Source organism: Vigna unguiculata, chromosome 11 (assembly GCF_004118075.2).
Source record: "Vigna unguiculata cultivar IT97K-499-35 chromosome 11, ASM411807v1, whole genome shotgun sequence".
NCBI classification, from domain to species: Eukaryota; Viridiplantae; Streptophyta; class Magnoliopsida; order Fabales; family Fabaceae; genus Vigna; species Vigna unguiculata.
Window position 1 is genome coordinate 3336103 of NC_040289.1, and position 19378 is coordinate 3355480.

Genomic DNA, 19378 nt, shown 5'->3' on the forward strand with positions numbered 1-19378 from the left:
AATATTTTATTGAATGCAATATTTTTTTCAGCAAACTAATTATACTTTTTCCAATAATTATATTTTTATTAGTTGAAGTTAGGTTTCCATTTGCCAACCCACCAATGTGTTTGGTTAAAAAAATAGCCCAACATTGCAAAGTCCAACGTAATGTGTGTCACCATGCGGGTTGGTGGGTCAACCCGACCCACCACGGGTTCAATCCGGATGAGCCGGATTCTTGGTGGACCGGGTCAAAAACTAACACGTACTAAAATTTGTAAAAAAATTTCAACCCAACCCGACCTGAACCTGTGATGGGTCGGGTTAGTCCACGGATTCTGACTCATTTTAACGACTCTACAAATACCCAAACAAATATAAATACAAGTATAAAACAAACTTTTGTCCAAGAAATAAATTACGGGAAAATTACTAACCCTATTCTACCCGTATCGTTAACGTGCCTAATCACATCTATAAAAGCTATCCCCATGTGAGTCAAATCCTCACAATTTGAAAAGTATCAATTAGAAAATCACCTTCTATCTACTCCAATGGCTTCAATAGCTTGGCAAAACGAGAACGAAGAAGAAGATAATCTCATTTCCTCCCTCCCTAAAGAGAGGGGTTGGTCTTTTCCCTATGTCTTTCTATTTGAACAATTTTGGTGTCCATCACCTCTGATCAGAGAAAGAAACATTTTTCAAAAGCACTTTCAAGCAAAACAAAGTGATGTTCTTGTTGCAAGCTTTCCAAAATCCGGCACAACATGGTTGAAAGCCCTTACTTTTGCCATTGTCAACCACAAAAACTTCTCCAAAGAGAATCATCCATTACTCACTTCTAACCCTCACCAACTCGTGCCTCCCCTTTACACATTTCGCGGTAACATCCATGACCAGATTCTTCACCTATCCAACATTCCTGAACCAAGACTTTTTGGCACCCACATTCCCTTTCCTTCGTTACCCAGGTCAATCATAGAGTCCAATTGCAGAATAATTTATGTTTGCAGGAACCCTTTTGACACTTTTATTTCTGCATGGGCTTTCTATAACCAGATCAAGGTGGAGTCTTTACCGACATTGACAAAGGAGGAAGCTTTCGAAATGTTCTGCAATGGGGTCATCGAGTTCGGTCCATGGTGGAGTCATATGTTAGGTTACTGGAACGAAAGTGTGGCCAGACCAAACACTGTTCTGTTCTTGAAGTACGAGGATCTGAAAGAAGACGTGAATTCTCAGGTGAAAAAAGTTGCAGAGTTTTTGGGCTGTGCTTTCACGGAGGAGGAAGAAAGTGATGGAGTGATCGAAAGCATAGCCAAGTTGTGTAGCTTTGAGGAGATGAAGGATCTGGAAGTGAACAAATCTGGAACCATGAATTTTGAAATCAAAAGGTTTGAGAATAATTTGTTTTTCAGAAAGGGAGAAACAGGGGATTGGGTAAATCATTTTTCCCCTTCTATGGTGGAAAAATTATCCAAAATCATTGAAGAGAAGTTTAGTGGGTCTGGTCTGTCATTTAAAATGCATACTTAAAACTATTATTATGTGGCTTTGAATTGTGTGCCACAAATGTTATTGTGGCTTTTTATTTTTCAAAATAAAGAGGTATCATAAATTGTAATGTAAAGTCAAGTGATTAAATAAGGTACCTTCCTTCTAAAATAGTTGTATGGAGTTATAGTTTTATGGAAAGGAGGTTCTCTTTTAGATTTTTAGATCTATATGCAAATGATTTATCTGTCTTTTTTCTGTTCTTACATAAGTTGTTCAATTCTTTTTACTGTGTTTCAGAACAAGTTTTAATAATAATAATAATAATAATAATAATAATAATAATAGTTAATAATTATTATTATCATTATTATTGTAATAATATGTTATGCAAATTAAATATTTATTAATGAATCATTTAAAGAAATTTGTTTCCATTGTCATTAGGGTTTGGGAAAGTGGGTCATGATTTATTGATTAGTTGTAATTTTAACTAGTGTGTATTATTTTGACTCATTATATCAAGTTTGTCAAAATAATGAGACAACAAATTAGGTGAATCCAGTCTTTTTTTCTTTCTAAAATTAAAATAAATGATAAATTAAAAGATTAATTTTTTTATATTATATTATTTTCAAAATTTTAATTTAAATATATAATAATATTATAATTTAAATCATTAATACTTAAAAATTAAGTTGTAATTATTAATTATAATAGAGTAATTATTAAATATAAATGTAATAATTTATTTAATTTATTTAATTAAAGAAATTGATTAATTAATTAAAACTTTAAAAAATATTTACATGATTAAATAGTTTATATAAAATTTTGAAAAAACTGTCAAGACAACATACAATGAAAGAGAGTGACCCGTTTTATCTTTTCTAATTATTATTGATAAATGTGATGGAAAGACAAATTAAAAGTAAAACAAAAAAAAAAAAAACTGTAACAATATATGAAACGTTCAGGAACACTTATTTTTTAATTTTCTTTTTGTATTTCAGATTAGATGTTATGGAAGATATTTTCAGATTTGAAAATATATTCTGAAATATTCAATTCAAAATACAAAAACAATTTTCAAAACACGTGTTTTTGTATATATTTTGCACCTGCCATAAATCCAAGTTTACATAATTTTTCAAATTTCAACGCGTAACATGCAATATGTAAATGGCGTATGAAAAAGAAAAATAACGGGATGTGGATGTAAAACTGAATTAGACAACTGGCCCATAAAAATAAAAAAACAGGTGTAAAAAGAAAGATAGGGAGGTTTGGATGTAAAAAATGTATAAAAAGAAAATCCGATGTATATTATAATGTGGTTTGAGTTGTTAGTCCATTAGAAAGAGGTGAAGAAAAATGAAAACGGAAGGTGTAAAGAGTTATTTAGATCCTAGGTTGATTGGGCCATGTGCTGGAGGTTGTAAAGCGAAAACTTGTGGGTGTGAAAAGTAGTCTTTTTTTTAATTATATGTTTATTGTTATTTTTATTTCACTTCTTTTTTATTTTCCATTTTTGGAATTAAATAAATACATAGTTTTTTTTATTATTGTGGAAATAATTTTTTTTTATCCAAATAAAATTAGGTATTAACACTGCAATAAAATGTTTTGCTAACAACAAATTTTCATAATCAAAAGTTGATAATTACTTAGATCAATATCAATTATGAAAATAAAAAATTATTATTTATTATAATTTATTTTTAAAATATAAATACCAAAGTTTTAGCTACAAAAGAAAATTTGATCATTAATTATTAGCTATAAAGGATTTTGCTAAAAAAAATTGTTTCTAAATTAATTTCTAATTAATTAGTGACTAGTTTAACGATCAATTATAATTTTTTTATTTATAATAGTAATTATTTTAGTAATTATTTTTTTTTTATTTTATATATTAGTGTAAGAAAGTGTATTAGATTAGTGTTGTTTCCTGAAATTTGGTGCAATCGTGTGAAAATATAATTAAATTGACATACTATTATAATAATTTGACTGAGTGGCTCAAAAGGGGATTTATCTTGTGTACCGAGAATGTTTGGAATATATTTTGTTTAGGGTAGAATTGGCAAGAAAATACAATTAAATTGACATACTATTATAATATTTTTTAAAATATTATGTAAAAGGGTTGAAATGTCTGAATTCCATATTCATGAATATATATTTTTTCTTTACTAGTAAAAAGAAAAATTATTGAGTACTATGATATTTGATACAAAACTGAGACTTTTGAAAAACATTTCATGTTGTGTTATGTTATTTTACGTTTCAAAATTCTCATTTTCCCTAGTTTTATGTCTTTAATATCTTTTTCTCTTTGGGCACCTAATGTATTTTTTTTTCATTCTTTAACAATATATTTTACTCATAAACAATTATAATAACAGAATTGAAGAAATTTTAGAAAATAATATAATTAATAAATTCAATAACTTATAATATAAAATATCTCAAACAACATTTAAAAGTAGTTTGAAAAACTTATTTGAATAAGTGATAAAAAGATTACTATCCCGAAGATTGTATGAGTAATGATATATCTGAAAACAATAAAGTAATTTTTTTTATATAATGTAATACAGGTTTATTAATTCTTTAATATATTTTTAATTCTAAAAGTAAATTAAAACCATTATTGTTATGTACTAAAATAATCTCTTCAAGTTAACTTCAACACCTTTATTAACTGATTATGCAATCGCTTCAACCCTCGATACAAATAGGAAATAAAACAAAGCACTATAGTTAATGCAACAAACTAATTATAAAAGTAAAAAATAAAATAAAAAAAATAGAGAAAATGAGTCCAGCAAGCAAGAAATAGGGGACATGTGATCATAATATACATTTTAAAATATTTTATCAATAAATTTCGTATAATAAATTAGAATAATGAATAAAAGTGTTTTGATGTTCTAAATATTATTATATTCATAAAAAAATCATTTCAATGAAGAAAAATAAATTTCTAAAACATATTTTCAATAAACCCATCATTAGATAACTTAAATAATATATATAAATGTTTCAATAAATAATTTTAAAATATAAAAAATTAAAAGTAAAATGTATTTTAAGTATAAGAATTAAATGAGTATATTTAATTTATAATCATTAATTAATTAAAGGAATTTGTAGTAGATGACAGTCCCATGTGCTCATCTTCAAGGTTTTAAAATTTAATATGATAATTACAGTTTGATCCTACTTCTTCATATTATAGAAAATATTTATAAACAAGTGTTACTAAACAGCTGCAATTAGTTCATGAAAAATCCAAATATTCTCAAGAAACCCTTTTGAAAACTCTATATAATAAAGGTTATATTTATCTAACAAGGTGAAGGAAAAATAGAAGAACCAAATCCAAAACATTATACTGAGAATAACATGAAGAAGCTACTTTACAAGTTTACAACTGCTAATGCAAACTAATCTCTTTTCCAAAACTTTGAGAAAAGTAAAATAAAGAAAATAGTTTTTGAATCTAGTGGTGCCCATAACAATCTTAACATGGCTATATTATTTTTCTCCTTTACATTCATAATATGCTATATTCTCTACAATCTAAAGCATCAAAAGTAAGACAAAAAACAAAGAAAAATCTAAAGTCATCATCACTAACAAAACCTAAGAATTTGAATCTGGGAAACAGTAAAAAACTAAAAAAAAAAAGTGAAACAAAAGCAAAACTAGAGCAACTTGGTTGAATCTTGATGTATATAGCTTGAATCCATTGCATCAGTTCCTCTGCAAATTAGCCTCTTATCCTAGGCTTTAACCTGCTACACATGCACCCTTTGTGATCAAATTTCTAGATATTATGAAACCACAATGAACAAACACTTGTGAGGAAAAGGGGAATGTTACTTGTTCTGCGTAGGATTTGGTCTGCTAGGTGGTATCCTTCTAAGGTTAGCAGCTACCTCAGGAACAGTTGGATTTTGTTTGATTGGTGGTTTTTTTGCTGCTACCACAGGCTTCTGAGATGATTTTTGCTCTTCTGTGTGAAAATTTGAATGTGAAAGAGAATGGGAAGTTTGAGACACTTTTGAAACTAAGGATGAAGAAGGAAGAACCCTAGCTTGTGACATAATCACCCCATATGAAAGGATCAATGTCATGGCAAAGATAGCGGCAATCATTGTACTGCATAAGGAATTCATGGTCTTTTCTGACTTGGAGGATGTCTTTCACTTCCTCTATATATGCTTCTTGCAATGATAAGAGTTTATATATATACATGGATTAAATAAATTTTTAATCCCTAAACTTCTAAATCTTATTTCAAAACTTTGATACACTTTTATCTTCAAACTTTAAAAGTAAATAGATATAAGGGTTAAATATGTTTTTTCTCCCCCAAGTTTCAGCGAAATTTGGAATTAGTCTCTTTTCGAAACTTTTGACCAATTTAGTCCTTCATCTGTAAAAATGCGTGAATTTAGTCATTTTAACCAAATTTTGTTAAATTCATTTGACGTTTCAAACATGATAAATTATAATATTTGAGTTAACATTGAAGCGGAAATATGTCAAATGGTGTAAACAATTTAAATACTATTATGAGATGTGCTTGAAATGTCATATAAACTTAACAAAATTTAATTAAAAGGACCAAATTCACGCATTTCTAAAGATGAAGGACTAAATTGGTCAAAAGTTTCAAAGAGTAACTAATTTTAAATTTCACTGAAACTTAAGAGACCAAAAACATATTTAACCTAGATATAATCATCATATCCAAATTTACAAGCCAAATGATGTTAATGAGTGGTCCGATGGTAAGTGAAACAATATGTCCAACAAACAACAATTTTTTTTATAGCAGATGACACAATAAGCCGAACAAATAACAAATCTCGCTAAGATAAGCTTTAACTCATGATTCTGATACCATGTTATGAAATGAACTTTAAACCTAACTCAACCACCTATAAAACCGACTTATAAAATAAGATTTACACTCACTCATGTATTATAATTTTTATAATTTGATCTTATCATTACTCTTTCGATAAAAAACTATAAATATATTTAACATATGAATATATTGATTACGTGTATGCAATATTGATGATAAATTAATAGTTTTGTTGGGTAGTGGGTTGGACCAAATTTGAAAATGCAGTGAAGGGGTGAGGGGGTGTCATGTGAGAGATGTTTGACTAATTGATGAACTTACAAGTCCCAAAGCTAAATCAGCATGAGATTAGGATGAACGTTGTTGATTACGGGGTTTGTGGGGTGCATGTCACGTGATGTGGAACGTGCTTTATTTACAGTTGGTGGGTTGGCAGCTTTGGATTCTACTGTTTCAGAGGTTTACAACTGCAATCAACTCATGAATGTTGCTCAAACCAAGGTGAGGCAAATGGCTTTGGTTTAAAAAGACTGAATCAAAATCTTTAAATATTGTGCCTCGTGAAGTGCAGTCATCAGAAAATACTACACTTTGTGTGCACTCTTAAAACTTGTCTCTAGAATAACATGCTTAAGTTAAGCAACTCTAGGTCTTCTTGGAGTTTTCTTTCCCTGCTCAAGAGGAAAAAAAAAAACACTCCTACTTTACTATAGAGCTAAATATATGTTTGGTCCTTTAACTTTCAATGAATTTTAGAATTAGTCTATTTCAAAATTTTGGACCAATTTAGTTCTTCATCTTTCAAAATACGTGGATTTAGTCATTTTAATCAAATTTTGTTAAGTTTATTTTACATTTCAAACATGTTTCATAATAGTATTTCACTTAACATTAAAGCAAATATGTATCAAACAGTATAAACAACTCAAATACAATTCATGAAATATGTACGGAACATCAAATAAACCTAACAAAATTTGATTAAAATGACTACATCCACGTATTTCAAAAAATGAAGGATTAAATTGGTCTAAAGTTTCAAAATGGACTAATTTTAAAATTCACTTAAAGACTAAAAACATATTTAACTCTTTAGTACTATATCATGACAAATATCTATGTATAAACTAAGTGAAGAGTAGGAGAAACTAATGATGGGAAATGAAAGAAGTAATAAGCAACATTATTTTGAATTTTGAGAATGACAATTAAATTAAACAAAGTTTAAAATAAATAAATAAAATACTAATTTATAGAACGTTTCAAAATTTATAATATGATATTTTTCAAATGTAATATATTAAATTATTTTATTTTTAAATAATTTAAATGATATGTTACTTTTCTAAAATATTATATGATTAACTATAAAAAAAATTAAAAAGGAGATTTATTTATTTTTGAATTTTGAAAAAAAGTATTGCAACTTTTTCTCTTGGTAGAAAGAGATAAAAATATCTGTATCTTAATTAAGATGTACTACATGTATGTGTGTTTAATTTGTAATGATAAAAAGAAAAATTATTTATTCTAGAAATGAATTTTATTTATTTAGTTTTAAAAATAATTAAATTTAAGAAAAATGTTAAACTAAAAATAAATAAATAAAAAGAAGTCACTTGAGAAATAAAATTAAAAAATTGTGAAAAAAGGGGAAACCCTCCTTATCTCCTTATATAGTATAGATCATAAAAAATTCTTTATTATAATTATATGAAATAAGGAAGAGAGGAGAGAAAAAAAATTCTCTTCTTCATGATTAAAGTAAGAAAACGTGCGTGTCTTTGACAAAGAGATACAGATATTAGTTAAGAAAGAAAACTTAAACAATAAGAAAGTATACGAGACAGAAAGAAAGATAGAATAAGAGAAACAAAAATGAAAGAAGGTAAACTTTTAACACGTCAAAGTATTTACTAAGGTAAGTAAAAAAAAAAACATATATCATCTTATTTATTTTGTCATTTTATAATTATATAAGGATTATAATTATATAAAGATGAAAACTCATAAATCTACCGTATTAAAGTTTTGAATTAAAAATGATATCAATATTGTATGTAATTGAACTTAAGTTTCATTAATATTGTATCCTATTTATTGGAGGAGAAATGTACCAATTTTTACGAATAAAGTATTTACATTAAATTAAAGAAAATAACCATGAATAACTCACATCGATAAACTTCCACTAGAAAACTACATTCAAATCGTGTTCTGAAAATTCTGGAAAACTTGTGGAAGATTTCTGGAACAAATAATCCAGGAGTCACTTTTAGTAGGAGTAAAATGGCCATTTCAAAAGACATGGGGTGAAGTTAGAAACTATGGGGTTCGGAAAAGAAAAAGTCTCATAACAGTGCTAATCAATGGGGCCCCCACAACAGTCTCATAACAATCTCATAACAGTGAAAATTTGAGAAAGTTGTGGGGGTGCAGGAAGTAAAATCATATGGAATAATGCACCTTATATTTTTGTGCCGAAGACTTCTTATTCACATTTTGTCTCTTCTTCCTCAAGCAACAATTTTCCCTCTTCTTCCTCATTTGTAGAAGCAATAATGATGATGGAAGTGACAATAATAATTAAGATGTCAAAATGGGTTTTAATCTGTAAGTTAACTTGATTCATCAAATCCACCTCTTAAACAGATTGAAAGTAGATTGATCCACTTAACTCACCAATATTTTTTTACATTTTTTAAAATTTTTTAATAATTATTTATTACTCCTAATTATATAAGTTCACAATTTCATGTTTTTAAATATTAGAATATTGCTTAATAATATTTGAATAGTTTCAATGTTTAATTATAATTTGATTGTCAAGTTATATACGTTGATACTTTAATCTTTAACTATAATCTTTATAGTAAATTACTCAACCAACCCTCTTATAAATAAATTTTTCTAAATTAGCATGACCAAAATTTGTAGTTTTTTTTATTTATATTTTGTTGAATAGCATGACAGAATATATGTAATATTAACCATGTTTTCTTGGACTATATAAACACTTTCTTGAAAACAATTTATCATATATTGGTGGTGAGCATGCTCAAGACATTGATTCTTGATTCTTGAACATCTCATGGGTTACTTAAAAAATTATTTAAATATTTGAATACTTAAAAATAAATAAATAATTTGTTTATGTGGATTGGTGAGTTAACTCACTTAATCCACTAATCCGTGATGAATTGAATCGGATTACTAAATTCATGACTTATCATAAAATGAACTAGGTTGGATTCATTCATTTTCAATAGAGTTCGTAGTGAACCAATACATGTGACATCTCTAAGCAACGGCAACAATATTTGTGTAGTGCAGTCGAGGATGTTAGAATCTTTTTCTATTTACAGATTGCAGAATTACTAATTAATTAACCTATATTTGATTAAAAAACATGTAATCCACGATAGTAATAAAAATGTTTTGAAACAAGCATTTCGAATCTTAAAAAAGTATTCATTAATCGAAATGCATGTTCCGGAAAATAAAGAAAATTAAATAAAGTAAGGAATATTAATTTATGAGAAAAATATGTGGTTGAGGAAGTAAACTCCTTGTCATGATTTTTTCAGAAGAAGTCAGGGTTAAGGAAGTCATCGAAATTGGTCCCACACCGAGAGGTCAATCCCTGTGTAAAATGTTTGATTAATTAAATTTAGTTCCTTTTAAAAATTTAGTAATTTTTTAATATGATTAAATGGTGAATTATTGAAAGGGTAACCCATGGTAGAAGATTGTTAAAATATATAATGAGATGTTTTTTTAAAATATTTTATTTCTTAATATATTTTTTAGTCTATATAATATTATTTTATAAATTTTTTTCCTCAACTTTAACGCAAAAATAAAATTTGTGTAACTTTAATAAATTTTAGATTATAAACTTTAAAAATAATAAATATAATTTTCTAAACCCAATTACATTAAATTTCGTTTATATGTCAAACAAGTTTTATGTTAACATTTAAATTATTTATACTGTTTCATACATTTCAATTTCATTGTAATCTCAAAAACGTGTTTGTCACATCAAAACAATGTAACATAATTATAATTGAGTTAAAATGATCATGTTTATTGATTTTAAAATGTTTTATAGATAAACAAATTTCAATTTCTCATTAAAATTTAGAGATTAGAAATATAGTTAACCATGTTAATTTTTCATCATTCATTCTTTTCATAATTTTGAAGTTCTCTTTTTTTTTTTCACACTTCAATTTTGTCTCTTTATCCAATTTCAAATTTAGCTTTCTTAAACAACAAAACCACATAAAAATAAATTAAGACATGTTAAATTTAATAAATACATTAATAATAATAATAATAATAATAATAATAAAATTTTAGCTTAACAAATAGTTCGTATAATTAGAATAACCTGCGGTCTACATGACCATTCATAATAAAAGTAGATGTTTCTTTTTTATCTATTCTTTATTTCTTAATTTAAACAGTAAATTATATTTTTAATAAGGATAATGATATTTTAATCCAATTTTTTTATTCACTTTTAATTTATTATTTCGATCATTTTCATATCGTCACATCAAACCAAAAAAAATCAAAATAATAATGGAGAGATAATTACAATAATAGATTAAAAATAAGTAAAAAAAGTTGGTCACAAAATAATTGGAATTCATGCCCTTGAATTTCACTAGACTTAAAAATCTTTGAAAATGAGCTTAAAACAAATTTTCACCATCAACAATGCTTATTATAATTTTCTCCATTACATTATAGGCTCATACACTCTCTGCAATAGAAAAACATCAACATAAGATAACATAAAGACCAAACTAAATTCTCAGGTCAAGAACTGTACCATTCTCTCTCACTAACAAACCTAAGAATAGAAGCTTCAGAAACATTAAAACCCTGAAAACAACACCTACAGTTCATGCCATAGCTTCCTCTTCTTAGCTCCTTTTGCTTGGCTTCAATCTGCTACATACACATGCACCCTTTTCTGTTAATATCTATCTATCTATATCTATATACTAACGAAGGAAGGATAATTCTTACTTGTTCTGTGTAGGATTTGGTATTGGTTTTGGTATCGATTTAAGACTAGCAGCTACCACACGCTTCTGAATTATTTTGTGTCCTTCTCTTTGCAGAAAGAGTGAATGAGAATGAGATTGGGAAAGAAAGGGTGTAGAAGGGTATGACCTAGCTTCGGACATTACCCTAAATGAAAGGATCACTGTCATGCCAAAGATAATTGCAATCACTGATCTGCAAAAGGACTTCATCGTCTTTGCTCATGTGTTTCTCTTCTTCACTTGTGTTCTGTATATATATTATAACTGATCACATGCATGCAATGATCTTGCTATATAAAATAATGTGAAAATATCTGTACTAATTACACTTTTATTCAATCATAATTATATATACATTTTTGTATGAATTATTTTAAATATGATATTAAATATATTTTTAGTTTATAAACTTCAACGAAAAATTAAAATTTATAGTTTGATAAAACTTTAAATATATATATATATATATATATATATATATTTCTTTTTTTTTTCTTATGTGAAATATTTTAATTATGTTAAATGATATTTTAGATTAACATTTAAGTTGTTTGAAATCTTTTATATGTTTTAATTCAAATATAATCCTAGAATATCATTTAACACAAAAAATTTGACGTTGTTATGTTAAAAGAATTATATCTATTTATTTTCTAAATTTTTAGACTAAAATATATCAAATTTAGGAAAAAAAAATTCTAATTTTGCGACTTAAAAATATTTAATCCTTTTAAATATCATATAAGTTCTTGTTCATGATGAGGATATAAAACAATTTCTCACTTAGGTTTTCTTAATTAAGTTAAACTTATGACAAAATTTACTATTGAAACATATAATGGGATGCTGTATTAGAAAGAGAAAAAAGCTATTAGCAAAATATTTTAAGTATTCATAGAGTCCTCTATAAAATTTATAAATTCAAGTTTATTTATTGTAATAAACTAATGTCAAAATGATTTTTTTTTTTTTTTGTGTGAAAATACTTAAATCTGCACTATATAGGAAGACACTTAATATTAATATCAGATATGGATTATCTAACATTAACATGTTGTTAACTATATCTATAATTTTTCTGGCTAGTGGGCTGCACTAAATTTAGAAATGCAGCAAGGGTTGCGGAGTCATGTGGAAAATTATTGTTTGACTAATTAAGATTACGAATCCCAAAGCTACATCAGTGTAAGATTAGCTTTAATGCTGAATTTATTTTTTCTGAAGTTTCACTTTCACATGGTGGTAGGGTTTCAAGCTTTGGATTCCTCTAATGAATATTTCAGAGGATTAAAATTGCAATAAACAGATCAATTATACTGTTGCTCAAATTCAAACCAAGGGAGGGAAAAAAAAAGTCAATTTATTTGGCTCTATTTTATTTAATATATAATTTTGGTTCTCTATTGAAGTTAAACTTATCGTATTCATTTTAATAAAAATATATCAATGAATATAAATATAAATGTGAGAAATAAAAATTATGTGGATAAATTTGTGAGTTAGATCAAACTTGTTAATATTTTTTCTCTGTTTTAAAATTGATCCAAAGTTAAATTACACAAAAATAGGAGAGAAAAATTGTATTTAAGAAAAATAAAAAATAGCTTCGGTTTAAAAGATTAGAAATTTTATATTTTTAGGGGATAATGATTAATCATTACGGTTCTTTTATTAGAATATTCGGTAAAGATTCTTAAAACAATGTATCTCGATCGACAATTGATTTGGAATATGGAAAATAGAAGGAGCAGAGATATCAAGGAAAAAAAAAACTTTAATTAATACTCTTCGTTAGCACTTAAAACAACTACTAGCAACACAAGGAATATAGTTATATATAGTTAATAATATACTAATTTCCTATAGAACCAAAAATAAATCATTGACACATTTTTCTAAGAACATGCTAGTAGGAACTTGTTTTTCCTTTTTTCATAGAAAAAAAAAAGAAATTAATTCTAATAACATTTTTATTACATTAATTTCACAGCTTCTTCTATTCTGGATGCAACAAGTTTCTTGATGCATTCCAAAACCTTCAAACTTTTCATCACCGTCAGATGCAACCAAAATTTTGATATTTATTGTTCACTTTTGCAATCATTGTTGTTAGTGCACCAATGTACCTGTTTACACATTAAACAAACAGTTCAATATTCTCACTAGCTTGTTCTTATCTATTTGCATTGATCTGCACAACAACACAAAAATCTATGAACAGATGAATTCAGAAGCTAATCTGAATTTCTAAGAGCAATTTTACTTTCTAAACTGCAAAAATGCACTTTACAAGGGTCAGATTCTTTCTCTTGCAACACCATGCAACAGTGTCAAGAGTCGTTTCTTCTTTTGTCATGATATCATAGTAAAATTTGGCTTGTAACTTACGAATTTTCAAGAATAATATGAACTTCTTGTGGATACAAGATCATCAATGTTCTGAAAGTTATAAGTTGAAACTTTCTTCTTCTGTCCCCTCAACATAACCTCAACTTCTACGTTAAACATTGAACAAACAGGTCGATGGTCGGAGAACTTAAATTCCTTGCGAACGTATGAAAGTTGATGGATTCCTCTTCCATGCCACAAGATTCTGTCGCACCTGCAATATTCTCAATTATTCAGATTCGAAAGAAAGAGAGTGAATACACAATTTGGTTCCAAAAGTTCCTGAAAGATTATACAATGACAGTGTAATTACAATCCATTAAGCATAACAAGTTCATTGACTTTCATCATAATAACTCGAAAAGTCATGCAAACAGTGATGTTTGATTGGTAGACAATCAATTTGGACCCGAATCTTCATAATACATCAATGGATTTTGATGTTTTAAAATATATTAAAAGCATTTTTAATTATTAACATCGGTGTATTTTGAAAGCTTAGCAGAAGAACAGTACCAAAAGACAGCAGATAATCTGAACTCGTTGACAGTGTCATTAGTTAAACTATTTAGTTTCTTACACAAATTGGTAATCATTTGCAGGTTATAACAATTTTGGTAGGGTGAAACTGTTAGCTAGTTGATGATTTCAAAGACAAATTAATGCAAGTAACATTGTTCAAGGACCAAGTTTAAGGTTTATTAGAAGAAAATATCTTAATTTCTTCAAACTGAGACATACCAAGCTGGAGTTCTCCTTTTGTTCTTTGAAACTTTTACACCTTCAACATAGTAAGTGTCTGAGTTAAAGGCATATTTGTAAGTTGGTGCAAAGTAGATTTTTCCTTCTTTCCACCCCTTGAATACACGACCTGCTTCCCTTTCCATTTTAAGCTGCGAAAAGAGAAAATTGTACAATGCATAATAATCAGAAATGTAATTAGAACTCAGAGATGCACCCAAATGGAACTCCACTTAAATTTTCAGAAGATTATGTGTATATCAATATGAATATCTTCCATTTCATGGTTCATATAAATGAAAACCATAAAAACTCATCACCCAAATGCTCAACAGCAATGACAAATCATAGTCAAATCAGCACAACATTCTTAGGCAAAAGAAACTACCTGATCCTTGTTAAAAAGTGCAGGCCAGTCCTTCCTTTCCACAAGCCTTTTTGCATCATCATGGCTCAAAGAGATTCTGTAATTCAAGTCCCCAAACCAAATGATTCGGCTGGAGAAAACATTTCCCACATAATCAGAAAATTTGGGACCAATGATATGAAAATTTCTCAATGTCATTAAGCACTTGAGAAATTTCTGTCTTAAAACTTAGTTTCAAAAGATGCTCACTCATGATCTAAGATTCTGTCAGGCATTCTACTATGTGGTGTCTTGCAAATCCTTGGAAACTGAGTGTTCTTCAGAATCTCTATGACATCAAGATTCCTGCGAAGTTCATCACCCTCTTTCTCTCCAGATGCTAAATGACTACAGATAAAGCAAAAACTTGTCTGATAAAAAGACATGCTCACTGATATACACCCCTGCAGCCACAAAACAAGCATGGTAATGTAGATAGTAACTACAACTTTTTGTATGAGTTTTAGTTAAATAGAATCAATCAAGCTTCTTAAGACTACCTTGTTGCCAAGACAACCCATGATCCCGCGGCTAGTGCAACATACTCTAAGATGGCCAACATACTGAACAAGTTCTCTCTTCATCCAGACACTTACAAAGATTCCAACCATTTGTTTGCATGTAACAAGACTGTATTTCATCTGGCTAGTAGCTAAGGCAACAGGAATTGGAAAATTTTCGTCCTCCTCTTCGGTTGAAGAGTCGTCCGAATTGAAGTTCGATTCTTGACAGCGAAAACAGAAATCCTTAGCAGCCTTCCTTTCCATTTCAAGAACACAGTTACAACTTTTTAGCCTCTTTCCATTTATTTTCTTGAAAGTTTTCTTAATCTTCTTCAGAGAAGGCTTTTGGAAGAACAGTGGTCCGCCAAAAGATGCAGTTTGTTTTAGTCCGTTCAAAGCCAAATCTGAAGGACCATTGAGTGATTGATTGATTAAAGCAAGCCATTTTGCAGCAGGTTCATTGTCCTCTAATACCAGCACATTTCCAGCATTTAAAGGGACAATCTCCTGAAAGCTGAAAAATTAGATAAAGATATATTATACTGTGAATTAGAGTGAGGTTGTTTGAGACTATTTTTTCTTAAACGCTTCTTTGTATGCTAATATAAAATAAAACCACTTTTGGAAAATGTTCACATCATTAATACAAGCTTTTAGATTATTTTGAAGAGCTAGAATGAGTAGCTTACTAAAAAATCTCTTAAAAGAAGATTGTTTTTTATACAATCTAAAAATCACTTTTTTCCCTTTTAGTTCAGCAAAGTTGTAAAGCAGAAATCTCCTATTAGACTACCTTTCTGCCTAACAAAGCGCTCCCCAATATTCAAAGCATTTTTATGGCTCAAGCAGACAACACCACATGCACCAACTATATTGGCATATGGCAAATGGTGCAAATAATTCATTTCATGACAAGACTGAAAGGTCAAAAGTTAAAATCCAAAACGATAAATGACCTTCTTTGATGATTAACTAAAAAATTTTATTCATTGATTAAAATCAGAACTATGAGATAGATAGATAGATACATAGATAGATATAGAGAAAGAGAGAGAGCATACCCCAAAACATACATATCAGGTTCATTTCGAACCTGAAGAAAATCACTCAGATCAAGGTTCATAGTGGGGCATTGCCCTCCCACATTCCATGTTGCTGCAAAAACTCTGATATACAAATAGCTACAATCATTAATTTGGTCACAAAATATTGTACTTTATTCATAAAACAAAAGAAAAAATCAATTCTTGATATGAATATACCTGAGATTTTGAACTGCTTCAGTAGAAGACATGGAAGGTTCTGAGACTCGATTTTCAATGGATGGATCAGAAAGTGCATCTACAAGGAAAGTAAGAGATTGGCCTAAGTGATCATAACAAGATGAACCTCTACAATGGTGTTTCTGAAACATGTGAAGGGTGAGATTCTATTGCTCTTAACATCATCCTCTAGAACTGAGGGACTGTACACACAGTAAAAGTTGAGATAAGGATAGTTTGTACTTTAATATATTCTCAAATTTGGAACAAACCAGTAGATGCTCGAATTATTACCGTTAACAAGTCAATGAAGCCATAACAACTTCTAATCTGTTTTATTTTATTTATCAATTCTAAAAAATATCCTTGTCAAAAGGGAAAATGGAAAGATAAGCTCTAACAACCACTGGTAATACATAGGAACATATTTCTAAGCAGAAAAGGTATATATGCCTTTCTCAATGCCCACTTATTTTCTCTCAACAGTGAGAAAGAATATTTTGTGCCAAGATGAAACAGTGAAAAGGAAAATGAATCCATTCAACTTGCTTCATTTATTTCACCACCTGAAACACAGGTACATGAAGACATTCTTGTGAATTTACATTAAAAAAACTTAGGATGTTCCCCCATAACCACTCTGAATTTTCAGTTATCAGTTAGGCCAGCTCATCTTCTGATCTTTACAACTAAGATGGATTTTTATAAACATCGTGCTTGTACAAAAGATGGAAGAAGAAAAAAAAGGGCTTAAGTCAAAGGGAAATAAAGAAGTAATATATATTCTCTTAAACAGAAAAGTAGTGATTCCAATAAATATTCTCTTTAATGGGATAGTAGTGATTCCACCTTTTCAGGGAAGACAGCATATTGATGTATGATATCTCCAACACAATAACCAACAGAAATTAACAATGTCTGTGTCCAAACACCCATAATTCAAAAATATTATTCGATCTTTTTGACATCTTCGTTCGTAAACATGACCAGAATGTTGTGTAATGCTGCCAATCTCTGTCTGGTTAAAAACAGAGTGAATTTCAGTAGAACTCACCAAGGGAATAACTTGAACCTCTCTCCATTGTTCTTCCATTTCTCTCTCGCATGGCCAAAACTTTCCACAGAAACGACTGAAATCACATTCAAGGGATTAATTGGCAAAAGAAAAAAAGAGTAAACATTTAATCAAGTTATTGAAATAAGCATGAACATTGCATAACCAATACACACTCAGTCACATGACTCGAGAGATTCCAGAGTGGCATCCATTAAATATCTTCATGAATGTGAATAAGAGACACAAACAAACCCAAAAAAAAATTAAACTGAAGACAAAATAAACAATATTTTCAAGAAAAGAAAGAGAGAGAAAGAAAGAAAGAAATAAACCTGTTTTTTCCTCTGCTGATTGCTTCGTATGATGTCTGAAACTGTTTCTTCTTGTCTATCCTCAAATTCGTTGTCCATCTAAATTCCCATGGGATCACACGAAATTAATCAACACCCATTGCATGATTATTAAACCATTCACAAGAAAATAAGCATCTCAAAGCATTCACACCAAACAAACTCAGATATGCTCAGATTATTGAAATACATGGGGTATGACCCAAATTGGAAAAGAATGAATTCACAAATGCCCAAAAACGTTAAGAAGTGCAGCAAGTATCAATTCTCAGCCATGAACCCAAAATCCGACAAATCAGAACAGTATCACACAAAAATGGCATTCACTGAAGAAGAAAATCTCAGTCATTTAGAGAAACATTGCCACCCCTTAAAAGGGGTATAAATTCGAAATGTGATCCTTGCAGAAGTCAACTTCTCATGCAATGCCCTTGAAGCATCAATTATCCAACAGGGTATTCCCGGAGAAGGAATATAAACTGAGAAAGGAAGAAAAAAGGAACCTGAACAATCGTTGTGAAACTGAGAACTCTTACTCTGGTCTGCAACAAAAGGGTCCAAAGTTTCTGTTGCAAAGAAGCATAAAACTTGACATATATACCAAACAAATATTTGATGGTTTCCAAAAGGATAGAAGAGGGGACAAAGAAATAGGAATAGGTGGAAATAGGGAGTAGGGTCCTCCCTACTCAAGAAATTGGAATGAAAAATTCAGAAACAATAAATAGAAAAGAGATAAAAGGGAAACAGTCAAAAGGGAGAATGGAATAGAATCTCATGTGCCCCCTTCATTGAGATATATTATTATTTTTTGAGGTGTGTGGCAAAGGCTATGATTCGTCGGTTTGTTCTTTGTTTTACTCTATTGGAAAACCCAAAAGGGGTTGTTTTCAAGAACCAACGAAAAAAGGCATTTGTTTTAGCTTCAATGCTGAGAATTGTCTTCGAAGTTTGAACCTCGTCCTTTGTACTAGTTTGAACGTTAAGGGTAGAAAGAAAGAAAAAAAAAAAAGTTACTTTCTTTCTTGTGTGTGTGATCTTAGTCCATGGAGAGAGAAAGTAACCAACCCCACGTGTGTGCCTGCAAATAAAATCACAATAGTTGGCTGTGCCATGTTTCCTATGAATGTGACACCAAAAGGTACCTTCTGCCTTGTGTTAAGGAATGGCTTTTGTATCACATTAAAAATACAAAATGCAAGTTTTTTTTTTTTTTTTCAAAAATTATCATTATTGATTTTTCAT

The 19378-nt window shown here is 29.0% G+C and overlaps 3 protein-coding genes and 1 long non-coding RNA gene across 6 annotated transcripts; 1 reads left to right on the plus strand and 3 right to left on the minus strand.

Annotated features, from left to right (window-relative positions):
* The first annotated feature begins 473 nt into the window (after window positions 1-473).
* LOC114170552 (cytosolic sulfotransferase 15-like) lies at window positions 474-1677 on the plus strand. The gene has a single exon (XM_028056057.1). The coding sequence runs from the start codon at window positions 537-539 to the stop codon at window positions 1518-1520; it is 984 nt and encodes a 327-aa protein (XP_027911858.1). The 5' UTR covers window positions 474-536; the 3' UTR covers window positions 1521-1677.
* A 3322-nt stretch (window positions 1678-4999) lies between these two features.
* On the minus strand, window positions 5000-5690 carry LOC114170533. The gene is made up of 2 exons (XM_028056027.1): window positions 5370-5690; window positions 5000-5281 (listed from the first exon to the last, which is right to left on the minus strand). Exons 1-2 carry the CDS (start codon window positions 5663-5665, stop codon window positions 5257-5259), a joined length of 321 nt encoding a protein of 106 aa, XP_027911828.1. The 5' UTR covers window positions 5666-5690; the 3' UTR covers window positions 5000-5256.
* Window positions 5691-11033: 5343 nt separating this feature from the next.
* LOC114168236 lies at window positions 11034-11638 on the minus strand. The gene is made up of 2 exons (XR_003600644.1): window positions 11407-11638; window positions 11034-11325 (listed from the first exon to the last, which is right to left on the minus strand). It is a non-coding gene; the product is annotated as an uncharacterized LOC114168236 (long non-coding RNA).
* Window positions 11639-13182: 1544 nt separating this feature from the next.
* On the minus strand, window positions 13183-18916 carry LOC114168770 (type I inositol polyphosphate 5-phosphatase 10). Of its 3 annotated transcripts, none has more exons than XM_028053700.1 (11): window positions 18670-18916; window positions 18116-18193; window positions 17781-17856; window positions 16727-16805; window positions 16526-16630; window positions 15462-15978; window positions 15172-15365; window positions 14944-15052; window positions 14556-14707; window positions 13815-14028; window positions 13183-13552 (listed from the first exon to the last, which is right to left on the minus strand). In XM_028053700.1, exons 2-10 carry the CDS (start codon window positions 18191-18193, stop codon window positions 13821-13823), a joined length of 1518 nt encoding a protein of 505 aa, XP_027909501.1. In that variant the 5' UTR covers window positions 18670-18916; the 3' UTR covers window positions 13183-13552; window positions 13815-13820. The 3 variants fall into 3 exon arrangements, with proteins under 3 accessions (XP_027909501.1, XP_027909500.1, XP_027909503.1); XM_028053699.1 differs by having other exon boundaries at window positions 18637-18915; XM_028053702.1 differs by lacking the exon at window positions 18670-18916 and adding an exon at window positions 17957-18002.
* Between the last annotated feature and the right edge of the window lie 462 nt (window positions 18917-19378).

Coding starts and splice junctions, on each gene's coding strand:
- LOC114170552 (XM_028056057.1), top strand. CDS start 537: ATGGCTTCAATAGCTTGGCAAAACGAGAACGAAGAAGAAGATAATCTC.
- LOC114170533 (XM_028056027.1), bottom strand. CDS start 5,665: ATGAATTCCTTATGCAGTACAATGATTGCCGCTATCTTTGCCATGACA. Junction 5,282..5,369: donor CCAAATCCTACGCAGAACAA/GTAACATTCCCC, acceptor CATGTGTAGCAG/GTTAAAGCCTAGGATAAGAG.
- LOC114168770 (XM_028053700.1), bottom strand. CDS start 18,193: ATGGACAACGAATTTGAGGATAGACAAGAAGAAACAGTTTCAGACATC. Junction 16,631..16,726: donor GAAGCAGTTCAAAATCTCAG/GTATATTCATAT, acceptor TTTGTATATCAG/AGTTTTTGCAGCAACATGGA. Junction 15,366..15,461: donor TGGGTTGTCTTGGCAACAAG/GTAGTCTTAAGA, acceptor TTGTGGCTGCAG/GGGTGTATATCAGTGAGCAT.